Source organism: Rousettus aegyptiacus, unplaced genomic scaffold (genome assembly GCF_014176215.1).
Source record: "Rousettus aegyptiacus isolate mRouAeg1 unplaced genomic scaffold, mRouAeg1.p scaffold_m13_p_8, whole genome shotgun sequence".
Lineage (NCBI taxonomy): Eukaryota > Metazoa > Chordata > Mammalia > Chiroptera > Pteropodidae > Rousettus > Rousettus aegyptiacus.
In genome coordinates this window covers 13,122,541-13,138,190 of record NW_023416311.1, presented here as the reverse complement: position 1 = coordinate 13,138,190, position 15,650 = coordinate 13,122,541, and the positions used below count along the sequence as shown (strand labels likewise).

Below are 15,650 nucleotides of genomic sequence, written 5' to 3'. Positions count from 1 at the left end.
GGTCTATCTGTAAGATTAGTTCCTAGAAATATAATTGCTGAGCCCAAGGGCGTATGCTTGTGAAAGGGCATAGACTTTGCAACATTCATTGCCCAGGGCTAATATTAACTTTGAGAATGTGCTCAGTCCCTGCGAGGCGACACACCAACTCTGAGATGCTAGCGTGGGTGGTGTGGGTCTCCCCAAGCCTGGAGTCAGCTGCTTTGTGCATCTGATGGGAAAATAGCTATGAGGCAGAGGTTGCTGGGTTCATTCATTTAATAGCCAAGTCCTGAGCACCTGTCATGTGCAGGATGAAGTTGACATATCTCTGCCCTCATAGGGCTCTCAGTCCAATGTGGGATATTGACCAGAAAACAAATCATGTGATATGTACACCAAGTGTACAGTGAGTACATTGGCCTGGGGAAGTCAAGGAGGACTTCATGGAAGAGGTAACTTTTAGATGATGTAATGATTAATTTTATGTGTCAACGACTGGGCCAAGGGATGCCCAGATGGCTGGTAAACAATATTTCTGTGTGTGTCTGTGAGGGTGTCTCTGGAAGAGATTAGCATTGGATTCAGTAGACTGAGTAAAGATCGTGGGTGGATATCATCTAGTCCCTTGAGAGCGCAAATAGAAGAAAAAGGTGGAGGAAGAGGGAAAATCCTCTGTGCTTAAGCTGAGACATCTATCTTCTGTCCTTGGACATCAGTGAGCTTAGGTCTTGTGTGTTTGCATTCCGGCTGGGGATTATACCATTGGCCTCCCAGCCGTCAAGCTTTTGGACTCAAACTGAATTATACCACCAGCTTTTCTCAGTCTCCAGCTTGCAGACAGCAGATCATGGGACTTCTCGCCTCCACAACTGTGTGAGCCAGTTCCTGCAATATCTTTGTCTCCATATGTATGTGTCCTATTGGATCTCTTTCTCTGGAGACCCTTAGCATATCCATTGTCATTTACTGAATGCTCACCGCATACTCTCTCCCTGCAGGAGCTTGGATGTTCCCTTCTGGATGATAGGAGTTGCCTGTCCTTTTGCTACTAAACTGAGCTTCAGGTCCCCACCATGTGTGCTTCCATGAAGTCCCTTTATTTTTGAGGGTTTCGGAAAGTTTTGGGAAGTGCTCTCACATTCTGCAGGCACAGCCTCTGTCCCAATCAAGCTCTCTCCTGTTCCCCTCACCCCAATCTGAGAACCATTTCTCCAAGCTGTGGCAGGCACATTCCAGGAATCATCTACATAACAGAGCTATGAAAGTGATGCTGCTATTCCATTTTGTAGATGAGGAAACTGAGGCCCAGGGAAAGTAAATGATTTGCCCAAGGTTACACGACAGATAGGGGATGTCACCTCAGCTTTGCCAGACTTCAAAGTTGCAGCTATTTCTCACTGTGCTTAGATTGGCCAGGGCAGGGCAAAGAGGAAGGCCTGGGCAGGCACATGGAGTGGGGGGTGGGGGGTGCAGAATTGGGAGAAGGCAGGCAATGACAGGAGTGTTTCTGAGCTGTGGGCCTGGGTCTGGGCCTGAAGGGAGGGTTGGGGGAAGGTCTGATCCTGCTTTGGAACTTGACTCTGGTTCTGGGGCAGAAGGAGCTGGTCATCAGGGCCCACTCTCCCAGGCCTTCATGACTCTCTAGGGCCTGGGGTCTCAGGCTATCACTTAAAAAAGAACCATACTTTTATTGAGGTTAGCTCAAAGAAGTTATTTACAAAACGCTTTGTGGTTTTTCAAAGTACAGCTTTTTCTAAAAAGCAATGTCCACCTTTAATACATGCTCTAGTACACAGGTGTGTTTTGGGGTGTTCCCATGTTCAGTACTACTCTGTGGAATTGTCTTGGGTCCGCCGGCGGACCTTCGAGGGCCCAGGGGTGGCGGGAGGGCTGGTGGGGGCTGGGGCCAGTTTCACCCAGCCGGGCCCACGGGGCAGCGCGTCGCTCTCGTTCAGTCTGCAGACTCGGTAGTTCTCGTAGTGGACGTTGTGGGTGATGTCCTTCAGATCTTGGAGGTGGGAGCTTGGAGACGGGCAGCAGGTCAGCCCAGGCCAGCCATGGCAAACCCCAGGCCCCCTGCAGCCCCCTGGGCTCCCTGCACCCTCACCGGATGAGCAGGTCTCTCAGGAGGGGAAATTCACAGTGCGCCATGTTCTCCACTGCAAGACAGGACACCGAATGCCCACTGTGTGCTGCACAACACCTCATACCCACCGCTGCCCTTGGCCCACCTTATCCCACCTCCCGGTCTTCATTTATTCATTCACTCATTGCCGTGTCCCCAGCACCTGGTACAGGTGGTTCCTACAAGTAGTTGTTGAATCGATGAATCCACTGATTATTCATTTATTATATACTTAATAATAACTATATTATATTACATTTATTATCCCATGTATAATGGATATTATATTCTTTGAATAATTATATTGATAAATCGGGGGCTCAGGCCCTGGCGGCTGTTCCTTCGCCTTCCAGTCTCACCCTCGGGGGGCCCTCCTCTGCTCCCTCAGGTAGCCCCACCTCCCACCCTACATATTTCCTTCATGGTGCTTCACCCATCTGTTATCATCTTGTTAACTCTATGAGGATAGGGACCCTGTTGGTCCTGTGTTCACCGTCTACCCTCAGGAACTGCACATAGTACACGGAGCACATAGTAGGCTCACAATAAATTCTGGCACACGAATAGGGCTCCTTCTGGGTGCCTGGCATTATGCAAAGCTATGGCTCTGCCCCTTCCAACCACCCCGTGAGGTTGATGTTACCATGATGCTGATGTTACCATGATGCCCATTTTACTGTGAGGAAACTGAGGCCCAGAGAGTCAGTAATTTGCCCAAGGCTTCCCATTTGTAAAGAGGGACCTGATCCAAGGTCTATCTGTTAACCACGGGGGCCCTATGATAGGCGCTAAAGATCCCAAAGGCAATAGGGCGTGTCCCGGTGCCCCACTCACGCTCCCCAAATGCCTGCACTGACCTTCAACGATGCCCCATTTCGTCTTCCGGCCCAGCACACACTTCCCGTTCACCAGGTGCTCACGGTCAGCCCCAACCACAGCAAAGGGGATCCGTTCCTACAGGGAGGGGACAAGATAGGAGGGTTGGTCTCTTGCCCTGAAGGGGCGGGGCAGGGGGTTGCCGTCCTTTGTGGGGAGAGAAAGTAGTAGAAGGCGCACACGATATCTAACAAGTCAGAAGATGGAAATCCAATCGGTTTCCTTATTTGGAACACGAGAGTCATCACAGTACTGACATAGGGCTTTGTGGATATTTGAGAAGCGCTTAGCATAATTGAGGGTTGGCAGAATAACTCTCAGAAGCTGTGTCATTACTAATAGCCACCTTACTAACGTAATCTTGCTAACATCAACTCTCTCGCCTGTGAAGCAGGAACAGTAATCACCTTCAACAGTTACCATGATGTTGTGAACCAGGGTTTGGGCACCTGTGGCTCACAGGACAACCAGGGCCCACTTTCAGTTTTTCTCTGTAAAGTTCATTGGCACACAGACCTGCCCACTCAGTGACTCTTGCCTATGTGGCTTTCAGACTACCACAGAGGAGCTGAATAATTGCGACAGAGACCGCATGGCCCACAAAGTCTAAAATATTAACCATCCTCCGGCATGTCACAAAAAATATTGCCAAACCCTGTTGTAAATTCTAGTTGTTTACATGCTCCTGGCCAGAAGTGGAGATGCAAACTCATAAACTCCTAAGTGCCATATATGGATTCGTTTTTAATTCAGAGTTAATTAGTGACAGGGAATAATATTGATGCCAACAATAATAACTATCTGTTGCACACTTTATTATGTGCCAGGCCGTAGTAAACCTTGGATAATGTTATGTGTCTGGATGATTTCCTGAGATTTAAGAATATGCTCCTCATATTTCTCCTAGCTCTGTTCCGGCTGTGGCTGGGCGGCTGTCTTTGCTCGCCTCAGGACAGAAAGCAGGAAGTTGGTTAAGGTCAACGCTCTTTGAATCTTCCACAGGAAATCCTGTCGATTGCTCCAGAGGGGAGGGGAAAGAGGGAATGTGTAGAGAAATTGGGTGCCAGACGGGAAACAGAGCCTCCATGTACAGATGTGCAGTTTGTACACTGCACAAGGGCAACTGGTCACGAGGCAGTGTAGGCCCCCTACTGTAGAGGAAGCTGCTGCATTTCTCTAATCCAAACTAGATCACTGTGTAGGCTAGCAGGGGCCCTGCAAGGAGGGAGTTGAAGCCTAATGTCTATGGATGATAAACCCCAGGCCTCATCTTGGTGGTTTGCAGGATCCAGATGGACTGACTTTGAATGTACCACAACGTCAGCAAGATGGGAGCTTGAAGTTAGAATTCTCTTAATTCAGAGAAAATGAAGATGTGAGCTATTTCCCTCTTCCCTTTTTGTAACGGCTTTATTGAGAAATAAATCACATATTGTAAAATTCACTCTTAGAGGTATAGTTCAATGGCTTTTAGTATATCCACAAAATTGTGCAACCGTCACCACAATCTAATTCTACAGCATTTCCATCACCCCAGAAAGAAACCCTGGACCCTCTAGCAGTCACTCCCCATTCACTCTGACCCCTAGCTCCTGGCAACCACCGATCTACTTTCTATCTCTATAGAGTTGCCTGTTCTGGACATTTCGAATAATGGAAGCATTCAACACATGGCCTTTTATGTCTGGCTTCTTTCACTGAGCTTCATATTTTCAAGGTTTATCCATGTTGTAGCATCTTGCAGAACTTCATTCTTTTCTATGGCCACAATGTTCCATCATGTGGATAGACCACCTTCGTTTATCCATTCATAAGGTAATGGGCATTTGGATTGTTTCCACTTTTTGGCTATTATGAAACACTGCTATAAACATGTGTGTACAAGTTTTTATGTAGACATAGGTTTTCATTTCTTTTGGGAGTGGAATTACTGGGTCGTATGGTGACTCAGCGATTAACCTTCTGAAGAACTGTCACACTAGTGTCCAAAGCGACTGTGCCATTTGACATTCCCACCAGTAATGTGTGAGTCTCAACTTCTCCACGTCCTTACTAACTTGTTATTGTCAGTCATCTTGATAATAGCCATCGTAGTGGATGTGAAGTGTCTTGTGGTTTTGATTTGCATTTCCCTTATGACTAATGAAGTTGAACATCTTTTCATATGCTATTGGCTATTCATATAAATTCTTTGGGTAAATGTCTATTTGAGATCCTTTGCCCATTTTTAAATTGGACTGTCTTTTATTATTGATTTGTAAGAGCTCTTTATATAATCAGGATACAAGTCCCTTATCAGATATATCATTAGCAAATATTTTCTCCCATTCTGTGGGTTGTTGATATGACTTATTTCTTGCTCACCTTAAGTTTCTGGATGGAGATTCATACCTGCTAGAAATATGTGAACTTTCTCCTAGCTATAATCTTCAGATGGAAAGGATAAATGAAAAGAAAATCAGGCGGCCTTGGTCCCACTAGCCTCCTGCCCTGCAAGGCCTCCTACCCTGATCTTGCTATTGAGGATCCTGTCATTGATGTCGTCATCGAAGCACTTCTGCGGGTACACATCGATGCAGTGAGTCTTGAGGTCGTGCTGGATCTGGGGACCACACACAGGTAACCTCAGCTCACCTTGTGCACTCTGCTCCTTTCCACCCCTGCTGGCCCCAGCCTTGCCCCGGGCACCTAGTTCACCTGGCGCCTGAAGTTCTCTCGCTCCTCAATGGTCAGGCTGTCAGCCCGGGCAATCACGGGCACCACGTTCACAGTCTGGCACAGCCGCTGCAGGAATTCAATGTCCAGGGGCCGCAGGCTGCTCAGATGGGGCAGTGATGGTGGTGGCAGCAGCAGCAAGTGTATGAGTGAGGGGGCTGCCAGCCCATAGCCCATGCTGAGGCCCCTTCCTCCTCCTCCTCCTCCTCCTCCTCCTCCTCCTCCTCCTCCTCCTCCTCCTCCTCCTCTCTGCCCCAAATGGCCCAGCCACCTCACCAGTGCCCAGTGGGCGGCACGAAGTACACACAGCAGTGTACCCGGGTGTCAGGGATGCGACGTTGGCGGGTGATGAGGATCTCCTCCTGCAGGTACTTCTCGTACTGTTCATTGATGTAGTTCAGGATGGGGTCCCAGCTGGAGTGGGAGACGGACCCAACTCAGGATCATGCCCAGGAGCCCCACCTGCCTCCCTGGGGCCCCTTGGGTGGTCTACCCTGAGTGTGACCAATTGCCTTGGTTCTCCTGGGATGCAAGACATTCACTCTTGCACAAACTGAGGTGCTTGGGCACCTGAGTATGCCCCGCCCCCCACTCCCCTGCACCATCAGAGAGGGACGCCTGGCATTCTCAAGCTGAGGCCTCGCCTTCCCTTGTGTGTAAGGTAGGGACGATAAGAACACACTCTGGTGGTGGTGGTGAGGAGTGAGCATTGAACAACAGAAATTGCTGCTGGCCTGATTCAAACCACCATGGACTCCTTCCTGATAGTGGCAAGGATCTCCTGACTCCTCTCCCTGGACCCCTTCCCTTTGCGAGCTATTGCCAATGGCAGCCAAGAAGATTCTTCTAAAAGCAGGAGTCAGATCACATCACTTTTCTGCTCAGTCTCCAGGGGCTGAGGAAAAGCCAAAGTCCTTTCATTTCCCTCCAAAGGCCTACACCACCCCACCGCTGCTTCCTGCCTGCTTGCTCCTCCTCCGCCCCCTGTTGCTCCTGCTTGCTAGCCACACCAGCCCGTCTGCCTCAGGGCCTTTGCACATGCAACCCTCAGCCTTGAACACTCTTCCCCACATGTCCACATGGTTCATTCTCTCATCTCCTGGAAGTCTGTGTCTGAATCTCACTTTTTCAGGAAGTCTTCCCTGACTGTTCTGCTTAAGATTGCAACCCCCTATAGCTCTGTACCCCTTTAGCTCTCAGAAATGTCTTGTTTGGATGGTAGAGTTAAAGCTCGCCCTCTGGGTATAGCTGATTATTTTGTTCATTGGCTGTCTCTCACCCCTGTGACAATATAAATTCCATGTAGGCAAGGACATTCATGTTTGTTGTTCTTTGCTGCATCCCAAGGTCTAGAATAGAGCTTGCGCATAGTGCTCAAGTGAGCATTATGTGCAGGGCTGGCTTTGAAAGACTGCAAACGGAGCAGCCCACAGAGCTCTGTGCTTAGAGAGGCCCATGCTTGATGGAATGTTCTGCAATCATGGTCTTACATTTCTTGTTTTTGAACAGGGGGGCCCACATTTTCATCACACTGGGGCCTACAAATTATGCAGCCACTCCTGATTTTGTGGTGTGTGTGTGTGTGTGTGTGTGTGTGTGTGTGTGTGTGTCATTGAGAGCCTAGAACAACTCTGCAAGGTGGGTGTCATCATCCTCAAGTTACAAAGAAGGAAACTGAGGCTCTGAGAGCTTCCATGACCAGTCCCAGGTTATGTAGCCAGAAAGAGGTCTAACCCAGGGTCCTGACTCTGGCACGCAGGCTTCTAACCTCGTCTATACCATAACTTTTATTGAGTGCTTACTGTGTGCCAAGCAGCACGCTAAGACCTTTATGTACTTGACTCCCTTTGATCTCGGAGGGAGAGTTGTGTACAGCCATTATACAGATGAATAAACTGAGGCCCAGCCAGGTTGTTTCAGGGCTAGGACATTTCCCAGAGGTTGGAGGGGCAGGGACAACGGCAACCAGGGCTTGGCTCCACTTCAGAGGACCCACCACTTGTCATTGTTGATCTGGTCCCCAAAGCCAGGTGTGTCAGTCACAGTCAGCTTGAGCTTCACACCCTTCTCCTCAATGACTGTGAAGAGAGAGTAAAGGAGGGGAGAGATTGGACCTGAGTGGGCCAGGATGGGGGTAAGGGTGAGGGCGGGGCTCACTCACCATGAGTCACTGAGTGCAGCTGCAGCGTCTGGGCTATGGTCCCCACTAAGCCCGGTGGGGTCGATTTCCATACCTTGGACTTGAACAGCGTGTTCACCATTGTGGACTTGCCCAGCCCACTCTGCCCTGGGAGTAACCAGATGACAGAAATATCGGTGAGCATTTTAGACAGCGTTTCTCAAACTCTTAAATAAATCTTTTAAAAAAGTAAACTGTTTTCTAAGTACCACATAAATACAGAAAAGTATATACTATCATAAGCGTCTACCTCGATGCTTACCCCTCCCTTTCTTATTGAGGCAAAATTCATCTAATAAAAGATTAACCAGTAACCATTTAAAGTGAACAATTCAGTGACATTTAGTACAATCGCAGTGTTTGTGCAACCACCACCTCTATCCAGCTCCAAAACATTTTATTACCCACAAAAGAAAAGCCTGTGCCCATTAAGCAGTCTCTCCTAGTTCTCCCTCCCCTAGCCCCCAGCAACCTCTAATCTACTTTCTGTCTCTAAGGATACTTATTCTGAACATTTCATATAAATGGAATCATGAAAAATTTGTCCTTTTATGTCCGGTTTTATTCAGTTTAATGTCTTCAAGGTTCATCCATGTTGCAGTATGTGTCACCACTTCATTCTTTTTCAGGGATGAATACTATTCCATTGGATAGTTAGATCACACTGTGTTTATCCATTCATCTGTTAATGGGGAGTTAATATGTTTTTGCAAACTAAACAACCCACGTAGCAGCACCAGATCAAGAGACAGAACACACAGCTTCTCCCAAGACCACACATGCCCCATCTCAGTGACTATTAGCCCAGTCCTCCAGGGACTGCCACTCCCCTGACTTAGGAGCAGTTCTACCTGCCCTTGACTTAGGGAATCACCAGCATGTGCTCTTTCGTGTCTGGCTTCTTTTGCTACTTGGTGAGATATACCTATCCTGTTTGTGGTTGTGAGGTGCTTCTCCAGCTCTGTGGACCATGTTCTCCAGTATGAAACATTCTGTGTCACTATGCAGGACACCCCTTTGTGTATATAACCGACATCCTCCTTAGGGTTCTGCTATCCAATATGGGAGCCACACCTGGCTATTGCCACTGGCAGTATGCCAGGTCTGAATTGAGATATGCCCTTAGTGGAAAATACAAACCAGGTTTTGCAGAGTTGATATGACAAGAAAATTTTAAAAGATCTCACAGATAAATTTTATGTAAATTATTACATGTTGAGATGATAGCATTTTAGAATATATTGGGTTGAATAGATGATTAAATTTAATTTCACCTGTTTCACTTTTTAAAAGATGGCTGCTTGGAAATTTAAAAATTGCATAGGTGGCTCGTGTTATATTTCTATTGGACAGCGCTGCCTTCGAATAATACCCTTAATTGGAGCTACACACTCTGATATTTTGTGTCCTGTTGTATCTAGTTTGTTTGGTTAAAAGTGATGTCGTGACCTGTAAAATTAATTGTGCATATACAAAAATGCAATTCCAGATATACTGACCCTGGGAAAATCTACTAAATGCCAGGCACTGTGCTAAGCTAGATAAAGAAACTGAGGCAGAGAGGGATTAGGGACCATGCCCAAGATTGTATAGTGGTGGCTTGGTGGGTTTATGGCTGGGACCAGGATCTGAGTGTGAGTATTCACCATTTGCTGCCTCAGCCTCCCTTTTTATTGCTCTGTTTGGGTTGGTTGGGGCTTCGTGTGTGATATTTTTACTTTAATGACTTAGCATTTCCAAAATTTTCAGTTATACTCCTATAAGTTACTTCTTAGGTCCACTTAACAAATGAGAAGACTGAGACCCCAAGAGGTGAGGTAACCATGCCCTGGCTCCCGGGGTCGCATCAGTTGGTCTGTCCCCCTATGAGCCCCCACCCTTCACTCACCCACCACCATGATGTTGAACTCAAACCCCATCTTCATGGCCTTGATCTTCAGTTGGTCAAGCACGGCCTCGATGCCCACGTAACCAAGCATCTCGCAGGGTGGGGTCCTGGGGCTAGAGGTCCCAGATGAGCTGGGGGAGGAGGACCACCTCAGGGGGTCCATGGGACCAAGGGCACAACAATACCTGTCATCCGGGTGGAGTGGGAAGAAGGGGGTCACTGGGGCTCCAGAATGGGACCGCCTATGTTATCTTATTTCTGAACCCTGACTCCTGCGTTCTGCTTCCAGACACTTCCACACATTATGCCTCCAAGTCCCCATGGCCCAAGGGTTTTGGTGAGAGGTGCCTGGGGGAGCTGCTCTTGGGGGAGACTGAACCCCCACCCTGAGATGCACCAACCGCAGGAAATCTGTTTCTTCCCCACCCCAGCTTCCACTCTCACTCCGCCCAATAGCCCAGGCAAGCTCTCTGCTCAGACACTTCTCCAGCAAAGCCCAGGGGCCCGACCTGTTGGGGACAGAGAGAGAAGCAGCCTCCCGTGGCACCTAGTGACCCTGGGTTCCTGTGGGGGCTTTTGAGGCTGCCCTGTCCTGAGGGGAGGTGACAGTTAACTGAAGAATTTAGCCCCGCCCCCTCCCCGTGACCTCACCTGGGAGCTCCTCAGCAACAGGGAGCCCAGGGCAGGGACAGGTAAGCCACTCCTCCAGGCCCTTACGACACTACCCTGTAATCTTCACAAAGACCCTGGCTTAGTACTATAGACAGGAAGCCCAGGGGCCCAGGGCAGCTCCCTTGACCTAGGTCACCTAGCTAGTATGAGTGGCAGGGCTCGGCTTCAGTCAGATAGTCCCTCTGGATTCCAAGTTCATGCCCCTTAACCACTCTGCCAGGGGGAGCAAACTGTGACCCACAGCCTGAAATCACAACGTCCACGTGTTTTTTTGGGGTCTGTCCATTGCTGGTGCCATAGTGGTTTAAATTGCCAGCATTGAAAAATCAAGACATTACTTTAGCAAATATTTACCCTGTACTTAGTCTGAGTATGACATTATTCTAGGAGCCCTATGATGGGAACTTGTTTAATGATCATCACAGCCCTAAGAAATAAGTGCTGTTACCACCCCTAGTCTACAGATAAGAAAGTCAAGGGAGTCGTTCAAGGTCACACAGTGAGGAGTGGCAGAAGTGGGATCTGAGGCCATTGTGCTCACCTTCTCCAGCCTCTCTTCTTGTTCACATGAACATCTAGATTCCCAATGTATCTTAGAGGTTGTAAACTTTGGCAACTCTGGCCCAGCCCACAGCTTATTCAAGTTGCCCTCTTTAGCTGGGCCGTGTGCTCCCCAGTTTGCCATAGTCCTCACCCCTCCGTAATGTCTCCGTAATGTTTCTTAAACCAAGCCCATCTCACTCAGCTCTTTCTCACCTGTCTCCTGGCACCTGAGTTTGCAAGCTCTAAGCAATCCCCAGTCTCAGATGTTTGCAAATAGTTCTCAGATCATATAGATTTTAGGCTTTGCTGATCATATGATCTCTGTTGCAATTACTCTTCAGCTTTGCTGTTGTAATGTGAAAGAAGACAAGTAAAAGGATGGGCATGGCTGCGTGCCAGTAAAACTATTTACTGACCCCAGAGTGTCCACTGGATCTCACCAACTCTACCCCAATCCACTCACCTCAGCTGTCCCCTGCTCCAACCAGCCTTCTCTCCCCATCTGCCCATGCTCTTCTACTCCCCTACCTTCTACACATCTGACAACAGAGGCTTAACCTTTCACTCTCAAGGCTTGGAGGCTGGGAGTGGGCTGGGCAGGGCCCTGGGCAGGACCCAGGCAGTGTTTGACCTATACATGGTTCCATTCCCAGCAGAAAAACCTCTCAAGCTCCACAGCTCTTGAGGGATTCGGCGAGGCTGGCCTCTTCATCAAAGCAAATGAAAACTTTATGTGGGGATGACCAAAGAATGTGTTGTGAACTGACCTTGAAAGGGAGCAGATTCTGCCTCTGGGAATGTCCCCTAAGGATATAAGCCTCTCTGAAGAGAAAGTTCTTTAGGAAAACCATCACATGTGAGTGATTTAGAATCCTGAAAAATTGGGGGGAAGAAAGCCTCAATGGGTACCCACAGGGACTGCGAACTGGAAGATCAGGTTTGCAGAAAGCAGGATTTGCAAGACACTTGGCTATGCTGATTGGGAGAAGTCAAGGGTAAAGTGGTCTGAGCAGCATGAGGGTGGTGGGTGAGCCCAAATGTGTGCTAAGGACAAAGGACGGGATGGGATCATGGCCACAAGCTGGAGAGTAACGCAGGGCCACTTAGTGGCTATTTTCATAGTGTACGTCACTGTGCTGAAGAAAGCTTCTGCGTTGATTATTCCAGTCAATCCCCACAACAACCCAAGAAGGGGGATAGTATTCATGCACCCATTTTACAGATGAGGAAACTGCGGCAGAGAGAAGTCGGGGACTGTGACTCAGGTCACACGCTGGTGGGTGTTAAGGACTGGGACCGAGATCCAAGTCTGAGGGTCTGATCCTCCCAAAGCCCCTAATTGTTGCTCTGTTTGGGTTTGGGGGCTCTGGGGGTAGCTTTTTTCTTTCAACACCTCAAAGATTCCCAGATTTTATTTAATGAGGTCTTATTTTTATAATGGGAATGACAAGAAACAAAGCACCCAGGGGTCTGGACAGAAAGACTGAGGGTCAGTACAGAAAGTAGGGGACCATGGCCTTCTCTGCCCACCCAGCCAGGCCAAGTTGGGGGTGCAGGGGCCCCAGTTGTCGGCCTCCCTCCCTGCTTTGTTTTTCAGTTGAGATAAAATTCACAACATAAAATTAACCATTAGTCATATTAAAAGTGAACAGATCAGTGGCATTTAGTACATTCACAATGTTGGAGAATGACCTCTATCTAGTTCCAAGACATGTTCATCACCCCAAAAGGAAAACTAAGCACTAAGCATTCACTCCCCATGCCCCCTCCCCAAACCCCTGGCAACCATTAATCTACCTTCTGCCTCCATGGATTTGCCCGTTCTGGACATTGCATATGAATGTAATCATAAAATATGTGGTCTTTTATGACTGGCCTCTTTCACGTAGAATCACATTTTTGAGGCTCATCCACGTTGTAGCCTGTGTCGGTGCTTCATTTCTTTTTTAAAAAAATTTATTTATTTAAATTAGTTTCAAGTACTTCATTCCTTTTTACGGCTGAATATTCCATCATATGGATAGACCACCTTTTATCCATTCATCAGCTGATATAGACACTTGGGTTATTTCTACCTTTTGGCTGTTGTGTTCAGTGTCACTGTGAATAGTTGTGTACAAGTCTGAGTACTTGCTTCCAATTCTTTTGGGTCTGTACTTGGAGTGAAATTGCTAGATCATATGATAACACTATATGTAACTTTTGGAGGAACTGTCAGACTGTTTTCCACAGTGGTTGTAACCCCCTCCCCTCCTTTTTGCAATAGAACATTCTAGTCATTGCAAAACTATGGAGAGGATGTAAGTAGGGTGCAAAATGAGGAACCCAGTACAGGAGATCCCATAACATGATGGTCGGGGCCTCTGAGATCTATCTGAATGCCTGAGTCACAATTCTGGCTTCTCTGCTCACTGGGTGTGGTAGGTAGAATCATGGCCCCTAAAGATACCTCCATCCTAATCCCTGGAACCTGTGAATATGTTACTTTACATAGCGAAGGGATTTTGCAGATGTGATTAAGGATTTCGATGGGGAGATTATCCTGGGGGCCATCGTAATCACAGAATTCCTTATACGAGGGAGGCAGGAGGGTAGAGTCAGAGATGTGAGGATGGAAGCGGAAACTACAGTGATGGGGCTGGGGCACAAACCAAGGAATGTGGCCCCCAGAAGCTGGAAAAAGCAAGGAATGGATTCTCCCTAGCGCTTCCGGAAGTAACACAGCCCTGCCAACCCATTTAGACTCCGACTTCCAGAGCTCTGAGGTACTACATTTGTACTGTTTCCAGCCACTAGGTGTGTGGTAGTATGTTACAGCAACAACAGGAAATGAAACCACTGCATATGTGACTTGAGATGGTCGCTGAGCTTCTCAAGGCCTGTTTTTCACATCTGTAAAATGGGAATAGCAATAATACCTTCTTCGGGATTGCCACGAGGAATAAATTAGGTAACGTACATATAGCCTAACATTAGCCGAAATGGTTTTTCCTGCTAGACAGTAAGTATTACAAGGACAAGAAATTGTACCCACCTGGTTTACGGCCAACCTCAAGCCTTGAGCTGTCTCTGGCCCCTGGCTGGTGCGCCTGGACACATGTCTGTGCTTTGCACGAAAGCAAGGGTGAGAGCTGCCTTGCTGGATAGGGTCAAGAAGGGCAGGGTTAGGGGCCCCAGACCCAAGTTCTGTGGAAAGAGCACATTTGCGAGATGATAACCATAGGGTTATCGTGAGAAATAGAACAGAGAAAATAAGGATCCAAATAGAATAGAGAAAATTAAGACTCCTAGTATGGTGCCGGGGGCACCCCAGCCGCCCAAGGAAGGGTGGTGTAACTGACGCAGCTTCCTCCTGCTTCCTGTCCCCTCCTTTTTACTTTCCTCCCTCCCTCTCTTTTCCCTTTTTCTGTCTTCCCTTCATTCGTGAAGTCCACAGCAGTCGAGTGGCCCCTGTGTTCCAAGTTGCTTATATAGTCTATTGAGAAAAAGTAAAAATGCCCTGGAATGAGGCCCACTGGCCTGTGCTTCCTGGGTCCTGCAGCACCTGCTGTTGGGAGGCAGGGGACAGGTCCTGCCCTTCCCTGAGCTCTGGCAGCCCCTGGGGAGGGTGGGGCTGGTTGCCAAGGCCTCAGGTGGAATGGATCCGGAAGTAGGAAGTAGTTTGTGTGCTCCAGGAGTTAGGACCTGCCTGGCTGAGGGAGCTCTGAGGAAGGTCAGGGTCTGGGGGCGTGGCTGTTGGGGGAGGTGGCAGGGGGCTGTCCAGGCCAGTATCAGGACCAGGACCAGAGGGGCTAAGCAAGGAGAGGAGTGGAAGAGAGGCCCAGAAGTGGTGGTGTGAAAGGGGCAGGGGCTGGACTGTGGGAGGCCTGTACGAGGCCCGGCCCCAGAGCCCAGTGTTCTTAGGGGCTCCCTCTGGTGTGCTGAGCAGGTGGCACCTGGGACCCTCCAGCTGAGATGGACAACCCGGAGGAGCTGCAGCCTATAGTAGAGGAAGTGTTGGGGAAACTGAAGAGCAGCCAGCCGTTCCAGTCCACCTGGGACACCGCTGCCTTCGTCGTCTTCCTCACCTTCGTGGGTGAGTGTGCTCTCTGCCTTTGGCCCGTCAGCCTCCCATGCCAGGTCCCAGGCGGAGGGCCATGTCTGGACACCTGTCCTGTCCCCAGGCACTGTGTTGCTCCTGCTGCTGTTTGTCTGTATCCACTGTTGCTGCTGCCGTCATCGCTCCTCCAGATCCCAAGTGAATGTCAAGAAGGTGAGTCCCACTATCTTCTGACAGGCCAAGAACGGCACTGGGGTGGAGGGTGCTGGACCTCTTCTGGAGGGAGGTCGGCAAGGAACAGGAGCGAAGCCCACTGGGCCCCTCTGTACCTCTCTTGCAGGGAAGATCCATGGGAGTGGATAACTTGGCCCTGGAACCTTAATGCGGCGAGTCCCCAAGCACCTCTGCCCGTGTGTCCTGCCGGGCAACAGTAACAAAGTCTGTTTGCCCAAAACCTGAGTCTGAAGTGTGTTCCATCCTCCCATCAAGGGTGGGCAGTGTGGGTGCTCCATCTAGAAGCCCACCTGGTCCCTCAAGGCCTTCAGTGGCATGACTGTCACCAGGAGACCTTAAATAACTTGCTGGAAGTCACCCGGCAACTACCCATGGGAGGGGAGCTGGGCTCAAATTC

The 15,650-nt window shown here is 48.9% G+C and overlaps 2 protein-coding genes across 5 annotated transcripts; one reads left to right on the top strand and one right to left on the bottom strand.

The window, feature by feature from the left end:
- Positions 1-1,683: 1,683 nt before the first annotated feature.
- Positions 1,684-14,564, bottom strand: SEPTIN12 (septin 12). Of its 3 annotated transcripts, none has more exons than XM_016161167.2 (10): positions 14,525-14,564; positions 14,015-14,166; positions 7,860-7,985; positions 7,695-7,776; positions 5,975-6,112; positions 5,681-5,798; positions 5,490-5,585; positions 2,965-3,061; positions 2,090-2,141; positions 1,684-2,004 (listed from the first exon to the last, which is right to left on the bottom strand). In XM_016161167.2, the coding sequence occupies exons 3-10, from the start codon at positions 7,957-7,959 to the stop codon at positions 1,809-1,811; spliced, it is 879 nt and encodes a 292-aa protein (XP_016016653.1). In that variant the 5' UTR covers positions 7,960-7,985; positions 14,015-14,166; positions 14,525-14,564; the 3' UTR covers positions 1,684-1,808. The 3 variants fall into 3 exon arrangements, with proteins under 3 accessions (XP_016016653.1, XP_036082034.1, XP_016016652.1); XM_036226141.1 differs by lacking the exon at positions 14,525-14,564 and adding an exon at positions 9,766-9,950 and having other exon boundaries at positions 14,015-14,516; XM_016161166.2 differs by lacking the exon at positions 14,525-14,564 and having other exon boundaries at positions 14,015-14,516.
- Positions 14,565-14,618: 54 nt separating this feature from the next.
- SMIM22 (small integral membrane protein 22) lies at positions 14,619-15,473 on the top strand. Of its 2 annotated transcripts, XM_016161172.2 has the most exons (4): positions 14,628-14,692; positions 14,909-15,055; positions 15,144-15,232; positions 15,360-15,473. In XM_016161172.2, the coding sequence occupies exons 2-4, from the start codon at positions 14,935-14,937 to the stop codon at positions 15,399-15,401; spliced, it is 252 nt and encodes an 83-aa protein (XP_016016658.1). In that variant the 5' UTR covers positions 14,628-14,692; positions 14,909-14,934; the 3' UTR covers positions 15,402-15,473. The 2 variants fall into 2 exon arrangements, with proteins under 2 accessions (XP_036082035.1, XP_016016658.1); XM_036226142.1 differs by having other exon boundaries at positions 14,619-14,692; positions 14,909-15,232; positions 15,360-15,470.
- Positions 15,474-15,650: the final 177 nt, after the last annotated feature.

Bases quoted from the DNA above. Each gene is read 5' to 3' on its own strand.
- SMIM22 (XM_036226142.1), top strand. From the start codon at position 14,935: ATGGACAACCCGGAGGAGCTGCAGCCTATAGTAGAGGAAGTGTTGGGG. The intron at 15,233-15,359 runs GTGAGTCCCACT...CCTCTCTTGCAG, and splicing joins CCCAAGTGAATGTCAAGAAG to GGAAGATCCATGGGAGTGGA.
- SEPTIN12 (XM_036226141.1), bottom strand. From the start codon at position 9,928: ATGGACCCCCTGAGGTGGTCCTCCTCCCCCAGCTCATCTGGGACCTCT. The intron at 3,062-5,489 runs GTAGGAGGCCTT...CCCTCCCTGTAG, and splicing joins TCCTCAATAGCAAGATCAGG to GAACGGATCCCCTTTGCTGT. The intron at 2,142-2,964 runs GTCAGTGCAGGC...CCTGTCTTGCAG, and splicing joins GAAATGGGGCATCGTTGAAG to TGGAGAACATGGCGCACTGT.